General features: G+C 36.9%; 1 protein-coding gene across 2 annotated transcripts; it reads right to left on the reverse strand.

Moving 5' to 3' along the window:
• Positions 1–1,174: 1,174 nt before the first annotated feature.
• CCDC90B (coiled-coil domain containing 90B) lies at positions 1,175–18,160 on the reverse strand. 2 transcript variants are annotated; one of them, XM_037042838.1, is made up of 9 exons: positions 17,666–18,160; positions 15,056–15,175; positions 13,699–13,802; positions 9,155–9,256; positions 8,223–8,264; positions 8,057–8,128; positions 7,904–7,957; positions 6,746–6,860; positions 1,175–1,747 (listed from the first exon to the last, which is right to left on the reverse strand). In XM_037042838.1, exons 1-9 carry the CDS (start codon positions 17,763–17,765, stop codon positions 1,692–1,694), a joined length of 765 nt encoding a protein of 254 aa, XP_036898733.1. In that variant the 5' UTR covers positions 17,766–18,160; the 3' UTR covers positions 1,175–1,691. The 2 variants fall into 2 exon arrangements, with proteins under 2 accessions (XP_036898733.1, XP_036898734.1); XM_037042839.1 differs by having other exon boundaries at positions 15,136–15,175; positions 17,666–18,159.
• Positions 18,161–20,250: the final 2,090 nt, after the last annotated feature.

Below are 20,250 nucleotides of genomic sequence, written 5' to 3' on the forward strand. Positions count from 1 at the left end.
CCCTGCCCCCAGCATACTGCACTGGGGTGGGCTTCACCCTGCAGAGGCTGAGCCTGATCCCGCAGGAGCGGAACAGAATGAATGTTCTGTGTCAACAGGCTGGTCCTAGACAGGAGTGGGGAGGAGGTGGCTGCTTGGGCCCTGTTTCTCCTTTCACTTTACTTCACCGGGGGCAGGGTGGGTGAGGGGAGGAAGACACATGAAAGTAATGTTGTGCTACTGGAGTTTCTTTCACATGGAGGAAAGAAGTATGCCCTCTCAGTATTTTATAAATTTTAAATTGTAACAAACCAATCGTTTACTTACTTGTTTACTATGTTCTCCACTAAGATTGTCAGTTCCATAAGAACAAAATTGTGTTCACCTTTGTCTGCCATTCTTACTTATTCAGTGAACAAATGCACTGTAGAATTCATTACAATGGAACCTTTTGGTCTATATTAGTCCAATAAAAATGTATCTACAATGTGCCAAGAATTTTCTTAGGCAAGAAAATTCTGAAATAGAAAGGAATCAGAACATAACAAAATATTAAAATAGTGTTTTGTTTTGAAAACAACCCAGCAGTTAGAAGAAAATTGAGTTGGAAAGCCTCTGACTCCCACTTATTGGAACCTAAGGGCTAGTTTTTGCTCTATTCTTCAAACTCCCTATTTATAACTCAACAGTGATGGAGTTCTTTTTAATATATCGAATAAATAATGGTTATTGATCTTTTAAAGCTATTGCCAAGGCATTACGAAATTTTGAAATGTTTGGCATTTCCTGGCTTTGGCTTCTTTTTTTTTTTTTTTAATTTAACTCTTGTTCAAGTACAGTTTTCTTAGGCTTTGGCTTCTTAATCTGGGTAAAATTGAAGGTCTGAGTTGAAAATATTTTGTACTTTCCTTGAAATTACATGTATACTATTAATAAATACTCTTATATAAGGAAAAATATAGTTGACCCAATAGCAATAAAAATATGAGTTTCTTGAGAGTAGGCATTATATATCAGTAGATACTTACTGAATTTAAATATCATAAGAAAAAGCTTTATTTTATATAATAAATATAAAGCAGGGACAAACTGGTTTTTGTGAATCAAAAATTTAAAAATATGTGTAATAATCACAGCTCAGGATTTAGCAGCTCTATAGGTTTCCTATTAAGTCTCATATGCTTGCACTAGGGCACACATTTTAAGGTTTTAAATTTATTGTTTTTAATTGTTCATTACAAAATAACCCCCAGACAATCTGCAGCTATATGGTTACTTTTCAAATGCAAACAACTGTCTTATATTTTATTTTATATGAAAAGGCAATAATAGTGCAGTAGTTATCAGGAAAGTTGTATAACAAAATATGTAGGCATAAGAGAACCAAACAAATCCTGTAGGATTTGCAGAATTGTTTGCGCAAACACTAGAAAACTCTGGTTCAATTTCTGTGAACCATCAAAGGACACAGACGAAAGACCCTTCTATCTCAAATTAATCAGGTTTTGAACGGCAGCTTTTCAACATCATAAAATACATAAAAACAAAGACAAAATACGTTTTCTAAAACATTTCTTTTTAGTACCTATGTAGTTTGAACAATCTTGTTGTATTAAGTCTTGCTTAACTTTCAGTGTTTGAAGTATACCTATCATGGTGCAGTTGTAAGAAATCAATAGCAGCAGGAGCAGGAGCATCATGTAGTCGTTTCACTATTTCCAGATTCTATAAAATCCCAATGCTATTGCCAGGCAAGTAAACACTGAGGCTGTGAACAGAAGAAACCATGTTTCAGGTCATGCATTTGAGATTATTTTGCAGAGAGAAACAGAATAATGTCATTTTCAATTTAAATGGACAAAAGGCAAAGGGAATCCAACCAAATTTCTATCTTAGGGTTTTGGTTTTTTTTTTTAAGATTCTATTTATTTTTAGAGAGATGGAAACAGAGGAAAAGAAACATCAATGTGTGAGAGAAACAACTGATGGGTTGCCTCTCACACTCCCAACCAGGGACCTGGCCCCAAACCCAAGTATATGCCCTGACCGGAAACTGAACTGGCAACATTTTGCTTTGTAGGATGACACCCAATACTTGCGCCCCCTCCCGCCCCCGCACTGAGCCGCACCAATCAGGGCAATTCGGTTTTTCATTCCCTAGAAAGATAAAAGGTATCTTTTGGGGGCAGGATTGATGCCAGTTCTTATAAGTTTCCTGTATTTTAAACCCAGTAAGGAAGACAATAATTTAAAAATGTAGATCATATGTCAGTTGGAATCTATAAACTGTTTAAAGTCATTATTAACAGCATTATAACCTCTAATTTCAGATCTTATAGTAAGTGAAAAACTATTTCACCTATATCATCCATTAGAAGAAAATTTTAGTTGCCTTTTCAATATGTTTAAAAATAATTTTTCTCATAACTATTAGGATTTATATTAAAAACTAAATAAAAATTAAATTTTAATGAAAATCCTTGATTTTTTTCAAACACAAGCAAACATTTATTTAGAAAGTCACAGAGATAGAAGTGAGTCAACTGGGCCACGTGGGCTCAGGAAATAAGTTGCAGAGGAAAAAGGAAGGGCCCTTGGAACTCGGGAGAAAGCAAAGGTACATGCCTTCAGGAAAGAAAGGGGACAAGGTACAGGCATTCTCCAAAGAGAGAGACTGAAAACCCTTTAAAAAATCTCAGTGAGGTAGAAGAAATGGCAGTGCAAGCATCAGACTTCGTTTCCAGTTAATATACCACCTGCTCTTTGTGACATCATTCTGGACAGAAAACCTTCCTGTTCTTCTTAAGAAGGTGAATCTGTGTGAGACTTTTAGGGACTCCCTAGTTTCTAGTTTGTTTACACAGTCATGACTCCCTCCCTACCCCCATGCACAAATGTATTACATTATTATTTACATAGAAAATAACTGGAAATAACCTAACTATAACAGGTACTTTATGACACTAGGCTGCCTATTATACAGCCATTAAAAATAACACATACTCATAGAATAAAAGACTAAATAAATACAGTAACACGACAGTAATGATTACTTCTAATTGGTAGGATTATGAATGACTTTAATTTTCTTCTTTATAATTTTTAAACAGCCATGACTTTTAAAATAGAGAATCTGAGCTGAAGGGCAAACTTCTTTGACTACAGACACAAGAAACAGTCTTTCATAGTACAATTATCCTATCCTAATTTTAATGTATACATTTCTATATTATCTCATTTGATCCCATTCTTAATGAAACTTGGTTAGTGATAAGATCATTTCCTTTGTTTAATCAACTGAGCTACTTTGCCAGGGCCTACCTAGGTGATTATATTCTTTGCTAACTCAAATGGCTGATAAATTGTGTTAGACTACCAATAAGCATTTTATTCCTTAATTAGAAAACATAACATAGTGGTTTCTAAGTTTCTCTTTCATTTCTGTTGTCAGCTGTTACTTTTCATTGCTATCACTGTGCCAGTCCCAAATTGCTTTCGAATTTGTTAACCTCTATGGCCTATCCAGGACACTGCCTTTGGATACACAACATGCACAGGTGAGCATGTGGCTGGTACATCTTAAGTACTGTGTTTATTATTTTATTATTCCTCTGCCCAGAACAGAATCTACCACATTAACTCTATAGGTTAAATGGCAACTACCATTATCTTACAGCTCTTGTTTCCTTGGCAACAGTGATCTGGGTCAAAGGTGGTGTCTGACTCAAGATGGGTCATTCAGATCCCTCCCTTGGGATTTTCTGAATTGAAATTAAGGAGAGAGATATAAAACATAAGACTGTGAAATTAAGGAGAGATCGTTTTTCTTGGTTGGTGGAACTGGAATGATACAAAGCAGGAGCTACTGGATGCCATGTTTCTAATCTGGGACGTAGAGAAAGTTGTGATTCCAGTTATCCCTGGGCTGCAGCTGTACCTCTGTTCATCATTTAATATGTAAACCAGTAAACGCCCCTTGGCGTCTAAGCTAGGCCAAGTTAGAAATATGATACTCGAAACTTAAAGAGCCTTGGTTGACGTATGCTGAGAAACCAAAATGATTAAAATTCACTTTTAGAAAGATTTCTTCTCTAAGAATATAAGACCTTCAAGTCTTGGGCTTTGTTAGTATTTTTCCACTCTGTGTTTATAATTGAATTTAATATGTGAATCTCAGGTAAGTAGAGCATTATTGTCTTGCAACATGGCAGGTACTCTAGGACCCAATGGATCCTCTCATGGCAATAACGTCCCACCTGCTGAGCGTGTGGGACTGATTTCCTAAAAGGCTTGTCAGTAACAGCAGCAGTAAACACATTTGGAGAAGGATAAGGTAGGAGAAAGACAATGCCATTAGAAATACTGCTGCAAATCCTCACTGAAAAAAGGGGAAGTAAGATAACTTAGGAAAGGTACTTTTCTAAACAATGACTTGCTCATTTCTTTTGCCACTGCCATTAAGACTATTAGAGTCAGGCTTGTATGTATCCACTACTGAAGGAAAGCCCTTGGAGACCATCACTATCTTCAAACCGAATATAAATATTATTTTTAACTATGATATTGCTTCTTTCCGTAATGGAATTTGAAGCTGTTCCTAACCGGGATTGCTCTGAAATCTATTTTGAAAGTAGGAACAAACATTCCAAACTGGGCTGTTTGGAAATTTCCCAAACACTACCACTGAATTTTCTCCAGTTCTAGACTTTGCTAGAATAGAAGTGGTCAAAACTCGTTTTCACCTTAGAACCCTTTCTTCAAATAAATCTTTGGCAGAAGTCCAAATTTTTTTTAAAATATTTTATTTATTTATCTTTAGAGAGGAAGGGAAGGAGAGGAGAGAAAGATCAATGTATGNTTCCGTAATGGAATTTGAAGCTGTTCCTAACCGGGATTGCTCTGAAATCTATTTTGAAAGTAGGAACAAACATTCCAAACTGGGCTGTTTGGAAATTTCCCAAACACTACCACTGAATTTTCTCCAGTTCTAGACTTTGCTAGAATAGAAGTGGTCAAAACTTGTTTTCACCTTAGAACCCTTTCTTCAAATAAATCTTTGGCAGAAGCCCAAATTTTTTAAAAAATATTTTATTTGTTTATCTTTAGAGAGGAAGGGAAGGAGAGGAGAGAAAGATCAATGTATGGTTGCCTCTCGTGAGTCCCCTGCTGGGAACTGGCCTGCAACCCAGGCATGTGCCCTGACTGGGAATTGAACCGCAGTCGTGTGGTTCACAGGCTGGAGCTCAATCCACTGAGCTACACCAGCCAGGGCAGCCCAAAATTTTAAAACAGAGAGAAGTTGAGCCATTCAAGTTATAGAAATAAAGGGTTATGCATCAGGAGGGCTGGGGGCTCCATCTTTACTCCTACTGCCACCTCATACTTAGTGGCTGTCCAGAAAACCCGATGGTATAAATCAGCAATTTTATTTTGAACAACGGTTTGATAATACGAAAGTTTTTAAATGTGTGTATCTTTTTGACCCAGAAGTATAGATGTGCAATGCAATGTATATAGAAATACTAGCATGAGGGCACAAAGGGGTGTAGGGGTGTGTATATGTTTATGTTTATTAAAGCACAAACATATATTGTTTGGTGCAATAATGGTTTTAATGATAAAAACTGGTACCAGAATGTCAATAGGTATTTGGATAAATAAATTATAGCTATTTCATACAATGATTACTATGCTTTCTAGTAAAAAGATGTCTATTGATGTACAAAGATATTTAAGACATTTGGTTAACTTTTAAAAAGTTGTAGTCTGTACAGTATGATCTAGTTATTTAAAAAATTGTAATGTTTATATAAAGAAAAATCCTACAAAGATATATACTACTAATAGGAAAAATACCTATGAGGAAGTAGACTTTTACTATATAGCTTTGAATTACATAACAATTTATAATGAAAATATATTACTTTTTATAAAAAGAAAGGAAAAAATTACTACTTGACTAGTACATTCTTCCTGCCTCCTTGGGGTCCTGTGATTGTTTCAGGTAACATGGCACTTGACCTTCAAGTCATGGTACTTGACTTGAGCCCAGTATGGTTCAAATAATCTAATTTTGGGGTAGTATCTGTGTTCAGTCAGTTGGATTCAAGATAGGAGGTGTTTTTCCTCTTCGCTTGCTATGATTTTTTAAAAATCCTCACCTAAGAATATATATATTAATTTTAGAGGGAGAGAAGAAGAGGGAGAAAGAAAGACTGATGTGAGAGAGAAACACCTATCAGTTGTCTCCCATAACACATGCTGATTGGGGGTGGAACCGCAACCTAAGTGTGTGCCCTGACTGGGAATTGAACCTGCAACCTTTTGGTGTATGGGATGACACCCCAACCAACTAAGCCACTTAGCCAGGGCTGCTTGCTATGAATTTTAATGGCCTATATATATTTTAGTTATGCTTCCTCTTCAGTCCACTCAAATACTGATGGGAGAGCACATCCAGAAAAAATAACATTTTTTTTCATTGTGGAATACCTTTCTTTCCATCCTTTTGTAGTTGTGTTTATATATTTCCTGGACATCAATAATTTTTTTCTCCTTAATAAGTTGCAGAGCTGCCTGTTAAACTTATATCCTGAATTTACTGCATATCAAACTTAGATTTTTCACTCACTGCAGGGACCAAGCAATTAAGGAAACCTGTGATAGCTTCCTCCATTTTCTTCTTCTGTGCTGGCCAGCATTACCTGGTAGGAGCTGACAGGTCTGAAAGTCAAATGATAATAATTCCTTTGTTTGACAGCCTTACCTGCAAGATAACGAATTGTTTCAAGCTTGTTAGATTCCATTAGTGTTTTTAAAGAGGCAATTTCAGTGTCAATTTTATTACTGGTCTCTGAGATAATACTGTTGGTTTTAGTATCCTGTAGCAAATAAGAATAAAGATAATTAAGTTTTGTGCTTATGTATACTGGCAAAGATATTTATATTAGAAACCCTTATTTGTGGGTGAATTGTGTTTTAACAAAAGTCGTAATTGAGGAAACATAGTAAAAGCAGTGTGATGTTTTTTGTTTTTTAAATATATTTTGATTATGCCATTACAGTTGTCCCATTCCCCCCTTCACTCCCCTCCACCCTGCACACCCCTCCCCCACCATTCCCCCCTCCTTTCGTTCATGTCTATGTGTCACAAGTTCTTTAGAGTCTGTATTTCCCATAGTATTCCTGCCCCCCCCGTCTATTTTCTACCTACCGTCTATGCTACTTATTCTCTGTACCTTCCCCCTCCTCCTCCCAATCCCCTGTTTCTAACCCTCCATGTGATCTCCTTTTTTGTGGTTCTGTTCCTGTTCTAGTTGTTTCCTTAGTTTGTTTTTATTTTAGGAATGGTTGTTAGTAATTGTGAGTTTGCTGTCATTTTAGTATACATGTTTTTTATCTTCTTTTTCTTAGATAAATCCCTTTAACATTTCATATAATAAGGGCTTGGTGATGATGAACTCCTTGAATTTGACCTTATCTGAGAAGCACTTTATCTGCCCTTCCATTCTAAATGAAAGCTTTGCTGGACAGAGCAATCTTGGATGTAGGTCCATTTATTAAGATTATCATATTCGGTGCACATTCTACTAGAATCCTCATGGTAAGATATTTGAGACTTAATTATATGAGGATAAACTAAGAAGAAAAAAATGTAGTCATTGAACTATCATTTCATGTATAAGAAGTCCTTAGGATTAGATAGTTAAAAATTCAAATATATTTGAAAAAGAACCTGAACCAGGTTTATAATGTGAACTGGCACCAATATGAAAGGAAATGGCAGAAATGTTTGTAGGGCATTTTACAGGGCGAGATTCTACAGGGCGAGCTGTTTAAAGTCCAAAGTTATGAAACAGTACACATAAAGCAGTTACAGAGAGCAGGGGAGCTGTGCAAGAGAAATTTTTATGTAGTAGCTTACCTTTTTGGTAAATTCTGTGGTTGCTTCCATAAGTTTCTTTTCTTGATCTGTAAACTAAAGGATATCATGCATTAGGAGGGTAACAAAAAAAAAGACTAAAAAGGTATTAAAAAGCAATAAATAATCAAGAAAGTACACTTAAAAGCACATTACCATATCTGTTACTCTGCTCCTTTCTAGGTTGATGTCCAGTTTATTATCTGCTCTGATTTGACTGGTTTCATTCTTTAAAGAAAAATAAATTTTTAAAAAGTGATCTTGTAATGAATATTCTGAAATTGATAAAATATTCTTAAGTGGGAAGACGAGTTTCACTTACTATCAATTGTTGCTTAACTTGTTCTAATTCAGTTTTCATTTTCTAGGTATAAGAAAGATCATATACAATTAACATTAAACTAAGAGCCCATATTATAATTTTTTTCATAAAATCTGAAACCCTAGGTTAGCAAAAACTAGATGATGTATGGATTTCTAGTACAGGATTTGGTTAAAAATAAAGACAAGAAAGAACAGTTCTTCATATTCTGAAAATAATTCTTATAAAAATATTAGAAAATGTATTTGTTAGCCCTGGCTGGTGTAGCTCAGTGGATTGAGCACGGGCCTGGGAACCACACAATCGCAGTTCGATTCCCAGTCAGGGCACATGCCTGGGTTGCAGGCCAGTTCCCAGCAGGGGACTCAAGAGAGGCAACCATACATTGATATTTCTCTCCTTCCCTTCCTCTCTAAAGATAAATAAATGAAATATTTTTAAAAAATGTTTAAACAAAAGAAAATATTTGTTTTAGTATTCTACCTTTTTAAATGATTAATATTCTAAATTTAAAAATAATTAAGCTGGTGGATAACAAAATTCTGACTGAATTACAAAAACACATTTTTCTCCTAAATGACTAAAGTAATTAGTACAGAATCTCGTAAAATGGAAAATGTCACATTACTTTTATTATACTATGAACTATGCTAAAATTGTATATAATATATAGAGCTCAAATATTTATATAATTTTTCTATACATTAAGATACAACTCATTCTTTAGTATGCAGGAAACTATGCTTTATACATAGAGAGATTAGGCAGAGTTAAAGAGTATATTTTTACCTAAAAACTTGTAAATAGAAAAAAAAGAGCTTGTAAATAATTATTTAATAACCACATAAACTTGCTATTTGGTCCTATTATGCACCAAGTAGACTTCTTGTGACACATTATTTTATTGGTAATAAAATGAAAGTTTCTGTCACCTCGTTCTCTGCTCTCAGATTTGCAAATTCACTCTTCTCTAGGATGACCATGTCTTTCCTGATAGAGTCCAAATGAGCCATTAGCTGTTGTACTGTTATTTCCTAGAAAAAAAAAACAACAAAATCACCTAGTGATCTATGGAAAGTCATCCCCTTACATGGAATTGTTTTCATGAAACTTAAAGAGTATCTTATGCTACAAGATACCACGTCACTTGGCTAAGTAAAAAAAAAAAAGAAAGAAAGAAAGAAAAAAGAGCCCTGGCTGGCATAGCTCAGTGGATTGAGCGCAGGCTGTTTGATTCCCAGTCAGGGCACATGTGTAGGTTGCAGGCCAGGTCCCTAGTGGGGGCCATGTGAGAGGCAACCACACATTGGTGTTTCTCTCCCTCTCTTTCTCCCTCCCTTCCCCTCTTTCTAAAAATAAATAAATAATAAAGTCTTTAAAAAGAGAGAGAAAGAAAAGAAAAATACCCTGGAACATATGAAACCTAAATATCTGAAACATCAAAATGAAAAGGAACAGGAGATTCAAGGAAGAAAAATTATTTTCCAGTGAAGAGAAATAAATGTCTAGAAGCATTTATAAAAGAATCCCCATAAAATGCTTACCTAACATCCAAGAGTTCCTCAATAAATACTGGGGTTTTTTTTCCTTTAAATGCCTGCATAGAAAGGGTTTTGTTATCTTTTATTGCTTTAATTTTGAGGGATTTTCTACCACCGGAAAATGCCAGGGTACTGGATAAGACTCAGAAGTCAGGTAGTAAAACAAAATAGATACAAGTGTGGTTTAAATAGCTACCCCTTGTCAGCATAACATAGTTAGTGGTTTTTTTTAAAAAGAGTTTATTTATTTTTAGAGGGGAAGGGGTGCAGAAAGGATAGAAACATTGACTGATTACGTCTTGGACGCACATGGACCACGGGACCAAACCCGCATCCCAGGCACGTGCCCTGACTAGGAATTGAACAGGCAAGCTCTTGCTTTGTGGGATGACTCCCAGCCAACTGAGCCACTCTGGTCAGGGCTAATTAGTGCTTTTAAATGACATTTCAGTACTGTCTCTCTTGGAACAGTTTCTGTTTCTGAAAACAGAAAAAGAGACATAAAAATGAAAAAGGGGGGGTGGAATATTAAACATTTTCATTATATAGTTGATTTTTGTTAAACCTTCAAGCCAATTTATATTTTATCCAATAAGTTTGCTCATGCCTGGGTGGCTATATCATGAGCAAATTAACACACACACACACACACATTTCTGGGTGACTTTCCTATATTTGGTACTACAAGGAATATGTGAAAGAAAAGGTGCCTTCCACCTGATAGACTTCTAAGCATTTGCTTTGCTAGGGAAGGACATTTTTATAGAAATAATTTAAGGCAGACTTACAAAGAAAATAAAAATGTAACACTGAACTTTACTTGATAGCTTATTAACTCATTATTTCTCCCTCTTTACCAAAAGAAAAAATAAGGATGCAGCCATGAAAATGACCCCCTATAACAGGGTATATAAGCAAACAAACAAAAAACCCCAATAAGAACAGGATCACTAGTGGAACTCCCATTGTGGTCGGTTTGTGGCCAGGAGTGCACTGTTAGGGTTATAGTCCTCTAGTGGCCATTATGGGCAAGAAAGACCATTTTAAAACTGACTTGCCTCTTAGAAAACAGAGGTTGTAACAGTTTCAGATGGGGGACCAAGAAATGACTCAGTCTTCAAAGGACCTGGCATGCACAACACTCTCCAGTGATAACTCCCACGTGGCACAGTTATATGGAATAGAAGTTAAAAATGTGAGTTCTGGAGTCAGGAGGTCCAGCTTTGAATCCAAATGATGTCATTTACTGTGTGACTTTGGGCAAGTTATTTAACTTCCTTGACCTCCTTATTAGTAAAATAGAAATAGTAACAGTACCTACACCTTACAAGAGTTGCTTGGAGAATTAAATGAGATGGTCCATATCAAATGCTTAAAAAACTACGTGGCACTCAATGAATGTGGGCTATTACAATTAACCAGAGACAGGGATATAAATGGCTGAAGCAAGACAGTGTAACTTTGTGTTGATGTGGAGAAGTTTTGCCTTAAATATTAACCCTATCATAAAACATTTATTTTTTTACTGTGTACTATAGACATCCCTGAGTCTTATGCCTTCCCTGTCATCTATATTACTGGGGATGGGGGTAAATTTTCTTTTGTGCAGTTCTGTTTGAATATTCATGAAAATTAGTTAGGAAGTTATGCAGAAGTGGCTTTATAAGCTGTGTTAGTCCTGTTGCCCCAAAATGTCATTATGAAGTTCTAAAATATTAAATGTTATCTATTTAAATCTTTAACAAAATGTTATTACTGAGACTAAGTAGAGAATAGTTGAAAATTGTAATTGCAGATTTCTGGTGGAGTCTGAACCTGAGGTAAGGAACTGCACTATGACCCCAGTGGCCTCTTTTCATTTCCCTGTCTTCCTTTCAATACAGTCTGTAACCCAAAAAGGCCTACCAACCAGCACATGCATCCATTTTCAAAAATGTTAAGTGGAAAAGTATAATCCAGTATTAAGCAGTCAAATCTATTGAAAGGGTGATCATCGTAACTACTGTGGAGCTACCAGAGAAGATGACTATAATTCAGATTTTAAATGAATCAGAGTATAATTGTACTTTCAGATTTAGCTCAGTACAGCCCTTCCTGAAGTTATCAAACATGATGTTTGTCGGTCTGAAGGCCTGAACCCCAGCCCCATCTTTCATGGTATCTTTGTGTGTTGTTCTCTCCTAGAGGTGGGCTCTTCCAGGAAGGGGTTAGGCTCAAGGGTAGAATAGGATTTTAATTTCACAAACTAGTAATAAAAAGTCAAAAGTTTAGTAGTAGTATTTCTACATCCAATCCTGTATTTTGAATATGTGATTAAATGGTCCTGGCAGCATAAACATTTCTCAAATATTTTTTATATATTAGTTTTTATATAACTAATTATATAATAGTTTATATAATATAAACCACTAAATATATAATTGGTAAACTTAAAAATCTGATTTAAGAATATATTTCCTTATTAAAAATGCCAGTGGCTCAATTAGCTATTTCAGGACAGCTCAGAGGGTTGGGAGAATTAAATAACTGGCTTTTTCTTTTTTAAATTTTTAAAAAGATTTTGTTTATTTATCTTTAGAGGGGAAGGGAAGGAGAGAGAGAGAGAATTATCAATGTATGGTTGCCTCTAGTGGGTCCCCTGCTGGGAACTGGCCTGCAACCCAGGCATGTGCCCTGACTGGGAATAAAAGATCCTCTGGTTTGCAGGCTCGTGCTCAATCCACTGAGTGACACCAGCCAAGGCTGGCTTTTTCTTTAGTAGATTAGTAATCTGTTGTGATTCTGAATAAATTAAGCTAAAATAATGCACACACAAATTTATATGTAAGTTAAATCCAAGGGCTGAATGTTTTTAATTCTGAATATCAAACTGGAAATTATCATAAAAACTTTAAAAAGCTTTTGAGTTATGACCTTTAATAGAATGAAATTTTATGCAAGAGCTTCTAATTTTATATAAGAACCCCTAATTTCTCTCTATTGTGAAATATTTAACTAAGAAAGGAAGCCTAAATTTGAAAAATTAAAATTTAAAAAATATAGTCAAATGAAAAGATTCTTAAACATAGTGAATGAACTCATGATGACAAACTGAATTATTCCTCAGTTGAGCTTATTCTGTCCTTTACAGAAAATCATTGCCTTTGTCCGGAGCAGCACAATTACAGCTCTTGTATATTAATCAACCTCTCTGCTCATCTCTTCAGTGGCAAAAGAGAACAATTCTACCTACATTTTAAGATTGTTAAAGGGATTAAATAACATGTGAGAATTCCCCAACACTGTGCCTCTCACATCCTAAGTTCTTAGTAAATGCCATTATTTGTGTATCCAGTCATTCCCAGCTATATAAGTCCCATCCAGCCTTCTAAGTTTGTGAAAATTAAGAATATAAACATCATTGCAGTAAAATATTTTTTAAAGATTTTATTTTTAGAGAGGGGGGAAGGGAAGGAGAGAGGGAGAAAAACATCAATATGTGGTTGCCTCTCACGCACCCCCTACTGGGAACCTGGCCCACAACCCAACCATGTGCCCTGACTGACTGGGAATTGAACCAGTGACCCTTCACAGACTGGCATTCAATCCACTGAGCCGCACCAGCCAGGGCATGTGTTTATTATATAGAAGCGTTAGCTCTTCTACTGTGGAGGGCTTTCAACAGGGAAAAAGTATTTCACTATAAATGTACTTCCATCTCATGATTCAAATAATGTAATTAGAATGAAAATTTGGTAAAATTTCATTCTGTGTGTTATCGTAATTGTTATGACTATTCTAACTTCTTAATCTCTCTAGATGCTGACTTTCTTACTAAAGGGATTTTTTTTGTTTTTGATCCCTTCAGACAGAACAATAAGGGAAATGCAAGTGTGTTTGGGAGGTTAGTAGATAAGACAAGAGATGCAGTTAAGTGATAAAAATGAAACTGTTACCTGTTGAGCCTGAGTGACCATCTCCTTATAGATGGTATCCAAGCTGACATTTGATAAAGTGGTTAATGCTGATACAATCGTTTCTGCCTGTGTTTTGTCAAATCCTGCAGGCAGCAAATAGGTATATATTTTTAAAACGTGCACATTCTTATCAGAATAGACAGCTGAATAACCTCCCCTATAAATTATTCTTTTAAAAATATCTTTACAATTAAAAATTTGACAGATTACGCAACATAATTCTCTAAAAGCACTCTACAATTTTGATTCCCACTGATCCATTTCCCCAATCTACACCAACACTGGATAGTACTAGTCTTTTTTTTATTTTTTGAGCATGTAATTGTCATAAAAAATGGTATTGTATTGTTATTTTAATTTGTATTTAAAATGTGCATTTCCTTGGTCAAGCATCTGTCCATATATTTATTGGTTACTGATATTCATTTTTCTGTGAGCTGTTTTATAGCTTTTGCCCATTTATGTTTAAAATTGCTTAACTTCTTCCTCTTAATTCATATGAACTGTTTGAATTTCAAAGCAATGGGCTCATTGTCATGTGTGTTGCTAACAATTTTAACTTTATGGATATCATTTGAGATACAGATTTAAATACTTCTATAGCCAGGCCTGTTATTACTTTCACTGCTTTCGAGTTTTATGTCTTGATTCTTCTAAAAATACTGTATATTCTAGTATTTTTATAGTTATACTTTAATTTTTTTTACATTTAGCTTTTAGTCAACCTAGAATTTATTTTTCAGTAAGGGGAATCCTATATACTTCTATGTGATTAGAAATATCACACAGCACACATGGCTAGCTAGTCAGTTATTATAACTCATCGGTTAAATAGTCCTTCCTTTACCTAATTTGTAATGCTGCCTTTAAATTTGCTTGCTAAGCCCATATGTGTGTCTGAATCCCATTCTATAATCAACTTTTCTATGTGCTATCACATAATTTAAAAAACTATTTTGATAATCTGGTCATTTTGTGGTACTTGTTCTTTGATTTTCTTTTTGCTCTTCTTAAACATTGTCCTTGTACTTCTACATGGACTTCAGTGTCAGCCTAGAAGCTACAGGTGTGGGGTTTTTTTTTGCCTTTTTACATAATTGGAAATCATTCTACACATGTAATTTTATATAATGCTTTTTTCACTTAATGTAACTTTAGCATTTCTCATATTTTATTCAAGTAATACCATTTTTATAACTGCAAAATATTCCATTGCATTGATGGCACTTACACTTAGTGACACTTAATTGTTCCTAATAGTGATACTGTCTTGACTAGGTAATTTATTATGAGTGGTGTTAATTTACTTCTTTCAAAAGATACTCATGTTTCTCACCATGAGTTTCCAAGTCCCGGACCAAAGCATGGGTATCAAAAGTTAATTTTCTTTGTTCTAAAGGAGTTATGTCCACTGGCCTTATATCATATTCTTCCTTGGTTGTAGTGGTGAAGAAGTCTGAAAAGAGAAGACAGCACTTTTATTTCTTGTATTAACAAATGGAGGCCTCACACTTTAGCTTCTGAAGCATTTTCCCCATCTATAATACAGTTCCAGCTCTCCTACTTAGGAATTCTATAATTCTAGGGTAGATAATCGACTCCTCTGAGCCCGTCTTATCCAAAAGTGTCAACATTATTTGGCATAGCAAACATTCAATAAACGTTTCTTTTCCTTCTTTTAGTATTCAGAAATAGTTTGTTAAGAATCAGTGTAGCTCTGGCTGGGGTAGCTCAGTGGATTGAGTGCGCGCCTACAAACCAAAGGGTCACTGGTTCAATTCACAGCCAGGGCACATGCCTGGGTTGTGGGTCAGGTCCTCAGTAGGGGACATGTGAGAGGCAACGACACATTGATGTTTCTCTCTCTCTTTCTCCTTTCCTTCCCCGCTCTCTAAAAATGGATAAATGGATAACTGTTCTTTTTTAAAAAGTCAGTCTAAAGTATAATATACATCGAAAATAATGAATATCGCTGCCACTTCTTTAATTACTGGAGAACAGAAACTGCCCAACTCTCCTCAGTGCTTATAAGTCTTTTATATACATATGAGAAATTTTTATACCTATCTGCCCATGCAGAGTAGCTTTCTGTACTTCCACTCTTACATACTCAGTTTATTTCCCAGTTCTCAGCCGAAATTATCTTGTTTACTATTTGCTTCCCTGAACCAGAACATAAGCTCCATGAGGCTCCGACTCTGTTTTTTATTACTGTATCTTTAATACTTAGAACAGTGCTGGCAAACAGCTGGATTACAGTATTTCATTTTTGAATCAGTGAATTTTATTTTAAAAGCTAGACTATTTATTTTTAACACAAACTTCTAGGGCAAGTTTCACATTTATAAAATATATGTCCTGTTTAAATAAATTTCCAGTTGAAATATTTATTTTAGAGGGGGGGAAGGAAGAAAGTGAGGGGCTAGTAGAAACACCAGTATGAGAGAGAACATCAACTGGTTGCTTCTTGTACGTGCCTCCACCAGAGACCCAACCCACCCCGCAGGCATGTGCCCTGACCTGGAATCAAACCAGACAGGCAGCCTTTCACTTGCAGGAGGTCGCCCAACCAACTGAGCCACAATAAATTCCCAATTTTTAAGGCACAGAAAATGATAAGCAAAACCAGGTATATTTTCACTGACTTTGTAGATTAGTAGGCATATTTTTTAAAAGAAAATTCCCAAATTTTAAGGCACAGGGGATGATGAGCAAAACCAGACACAATGTGCTTTCTTGACTTTACAGACCAGAAGGCAAGAATTTTTAAAAAAATTTAAATCTAAACATAAACCCAATTCAAATGATGAAAAAGAGTAAGGGGACGCTTAAGGTTTCTTAGACAATAGTCAGATTCCAGAGGAGTAACATATATACTGAAACTTCGTTTACTTATGGTGATATATTTTCCAGTATTATATGTACTTCAAAGTTCATTCTCTAAAAATGTTTAATACTGTTTTCATTTGAGTATGTAAACATACACCTCCAAAAGTTTACACTGATAGGATTGAGACTGAAGTGATTTTCCAGGGTTCAAAAAAAAAATGCTGCCTCTTTTTGTAAAGGCCATCTAATGCATATGCATGCTAAACACCTAAATATATTCTCAAAGACGTGAAGGGCCCTGGCAGCTACACAGCCTTCTTACCGGGCATGAACAACTGTGTGAGAAAAGGAAGCAATGAGCAGAACAGCACAAAGTACAGTGGGTACTGGCTGGGTCATTTTCACCTGACGCTTAAGATTCAAGGTGAACAGAGAATGCTGATGTTACTACCAAGTGCCCACTCTCTGGACAACCTTAAAGTTTAGAAATTGCGGGGGTAGGGGCAGAATACTGAAAACGTCTCTCAGAATCAAGTCAGATGTTCTCCAGGTCACATTGCTAACAGGGGTGCCAACTAGTTCAACACCTGTAGGTTCCAGCATTCGCGTTCTGCTTATGAATGGCTACTACGTGATGACGGCAGGATACTGAAAATTAGAGAATAAAGCAGACCTGGCATATGCTGCAGTCTACCAGAAACCTGGGGTCGAGGCCAGCACCTACATAACAGAGCCTAAATTCGAACAGGCCACGAAAGAAATCAGGACTCCCCAGACATCGATTACCTTCCACTCGCTCGCTCCTGGCAGATCTACGAAAGGGCGGGAATCAACGGTTTTATTTGACGGTAAAAAGGGAATTGGAGCTCAGAAGCCTGGAGGGGCTCTAATGGTGTAGCCTGGCGGGAACCCCAGGCCGTCAGAGACTCGCTCTCAGAAGAGGAAAGTCCTCCTGGTGGTCCTTGGCCCCCTCGGGGTGAGACCCGGCAGCAGGGTCTCCAGGGCCAAGAGTGGGCTGGGCAGGAGGGCGTGGCACCCTCGCCTCTCTCGCGGGAGCAGACGAGCATCGCCTCTCTTGAACGCACTCAGATATTGGGGACACGGCGCCTTTTCTTACCTCTCCGCAGTGCCTGCGAGAAACGCCCGCGAGGAGTTGAAATCTGTCGCCCCGAGCTGCTTTCAGATAGCAGGAGCCGCCAAACACTACGACTCCACATACCCCCAGCGTCCCGGTGGGAAGGAGAAAGCGAAAGGCTGAACTAATCGCGTTCAGGGTTCCGGGCAAGGTAGTCCTGGCGAAAGGAGGATGCTGGGAAATGTAGTTTTTGACCTGTCGCAAACACCAGTCCCAGCGCCGGCTTGACCCGAGGTTCCGCAAACCAGGGCTTCTTCACACAGGGACCCACAATTTAGTAGCATGGTTCACAGCGGCTCCGCTTCGCCCACCACCCCTTCCAAACCCCTGCACGCCGTTACCACCCTTAAGAAGCGGGGATCTTTGTCTCTGAACCGTCCGACGCCAGCTTCCTGGCAATGAGGTACAGTTCAACAGCCAAGTGACCCTGGGTAACCAACGGCCATTGCACTTTGCACTTTTGGGTCGGTGGGAGATGGAGTCACATTTATCCGCACAGCAATCTGGGACCTGAAATACTCCGCCGCTGAGCATTCTGGGGGAGCTGGTCACATAGAAACTTTCTGGGAAGTGTAGTCCAGAGAATTCCTCATTCTTGGGGCCTTACTCTGCAGCTTCGCCCTCTAGTGCACAGGAGGAGGAACTTAAGTAGGTTTAGTCCCTCTCTTCAGGGAAACTGAATTCCTCTGCTTCTAGGGTAGAACTGATATTACTATTATACTTATCCCTCTCAGACGTCATTTACTCCAGACTGCTCCACGTGGTAAAATGCTGAAACTAACACAGTAGTTGCGTGGCTAATACGTATTTTGTAGGTCTTCAAATGATACACAATAAATAGTTAGTTTTAAGGGGCTTGATTTTTGTCACAAGTGTCTAAACAGTTACCACTGGATTTTCCCACCCATGTGTGTTCAAAGCTCAGTTGAAATGTCAGGTGCATAACAAGCACCATTCTAACCACTGGGGCACATTAAAAGAACACTTGATTCCCAACAGAAAGGGCTTTAACAAATCATTCATGGGGAGGAAATATATATGGTTATTTAAAAACTGAAAATAAATAAGAAAGGACAGGTCAATCTCACCAGTTAAGGAAAATCATTAAAGATTTTTAAAGTTATGATTATTAATGCTATCAAATACGCAATTTGGGCAACTCATGATGCTGGCAGGAGTGTAAATGAGTACAATGTATTTGGAAAGCAATTTAATAATGTCTATGAAAACTCTAAAAAGCGAATGGCCAAAGTTTCACTTGTAAGAATCTATCCTAAAAAAAATTAATCACATTTGTAGCTAAGACTTTTATGATTTATAGACCTTGCAGTGTTATTTATAATAATGAGCAATTGGAAATAATCTAAATATTGAGAGTGATTCAGTAACTTGCAGAAATGTTCCAAGTTGGGATAATATGAAACCATTAAGTATTTTTTTTAAATCTCAGCGACAGGAAAATTCACACACACACACATGTATGTTGACCCTTGAACACTGGGGCAGGGTTAGGAGTGCTTACCTTAGCTAGTCAAAAATATGTATGTAACTTTTGACTCTGTAATAGACCCTTCCCGTCCACAGATTCAACCATTTGGGGACTGAAAATGGTATTTTCTGTCCGAGCTTGGTTGAATCCATGGATGTGAAACCCATGGATACCAAGGGCCTATTATATTTATTGAAAAAAAAAGTCTGTGTATAAGTGAACCGGGGCAGTTCAAGCCAGTGTTGTTCAAGGGTCAACCATATATCTCCAATATGAATATAATTCTGTTAAATGATATGATCCCTACTCTGAAGAAGTTCACAACCACTAGAAGATATAGACCAGAAGTGGGACCACAATATTTCTACTTACCTTAAATTAAGTAATTATAATAAAAAGTATACCTCTTTATCTATTAATACTGGTTATTCTTTATATTACTGTAAAACTCCCCAACACAAATACAAGTGTTACTTAGTCAAGTGACCAAGCTGGACCAATCATGCTCTTTTTCTTAGAACTGGTATTTGGATTCGGGGATTCTTTTTTTTTTCTTTTTAATTTAAAAAAAATTTTAAAGATATATGTTATTGATTATGCCATTACAGTTGTCCCATTCCCCCCTTCACTCCCCTCCACCCTGCACAGCCCTCCCCCACCATTCCCCTCTCCTTTCGTTCATGTCTATGTGTCACAAGTTCTTTAGAGTCTGTATTTCCCATAGTATTCCTGCCCTCCCCCTGTCTATTTTCTACCTACTGTCTATGCTACTTATTCTCTGTACCTTCTCCCCCCTTCTCCTCCTCCCACTCCCCTGTTGCTAACCCTCCATGTGATCTCCATTTCTATGGTTCTCCTCCCGATCTAGCTGTCCTCTTAGTTTATTTTTGTTTTAGGTGTGGTTGTTAATAACTGTGAGTTTACTGTCCTTTCACTGTTCATATTTTTATCTTCTTTTTCTTAGATAAGCCCCTTTAACATTTCATATAATAAGGGCTTGGTGATGATGAACTCCTTGTATTTGAACTTATCTGAGAAGTACTTGATCTGCCCTTCCATTCTAAATGAAAGCTTTGCT

This window comes from Sturnira hondurensis, unplaced genomic scaffold, assembly GCF_014824575.4.
Source record: "Sturnira hondurensis isolate 20B ecotype Veracruz unplaced genomic scaffold, ASM1482457v3 Scaffold0003801, whole genome shotgun sequence".
NCBI classification, from domain to species: domain Eukaryota; kingdom Metazoa; phylum Chordata; class Mammalia; order Chiroptera; family Phyllostomidae; genus Sturnira; species Sturnira hondurensis.

Coding starts and splice junctions, on each gene's coding strand:
- CCDC90B (XM_037042838.1), bottom strand. CDS start 17,765: ATGTGGAGTCGTAGTGTTTGGCGGCTCCTGCTATCTGAAAGCAGCTCG. Junction 15,176..17,665: donor CTCGCAGGCACTGCGGAGAG/GTAAGAAAAGGC, acceptor TTCTCTTTTCAG/ACTTCTTCACCACTACAACC. Junction 1,748..6,745: donor AACAATTCGTTATCTTGCAG/GTAAGGCTGTCA, acceptor TTCTGTTCACAG/CCTCAGTGTTTACTTGCCTG.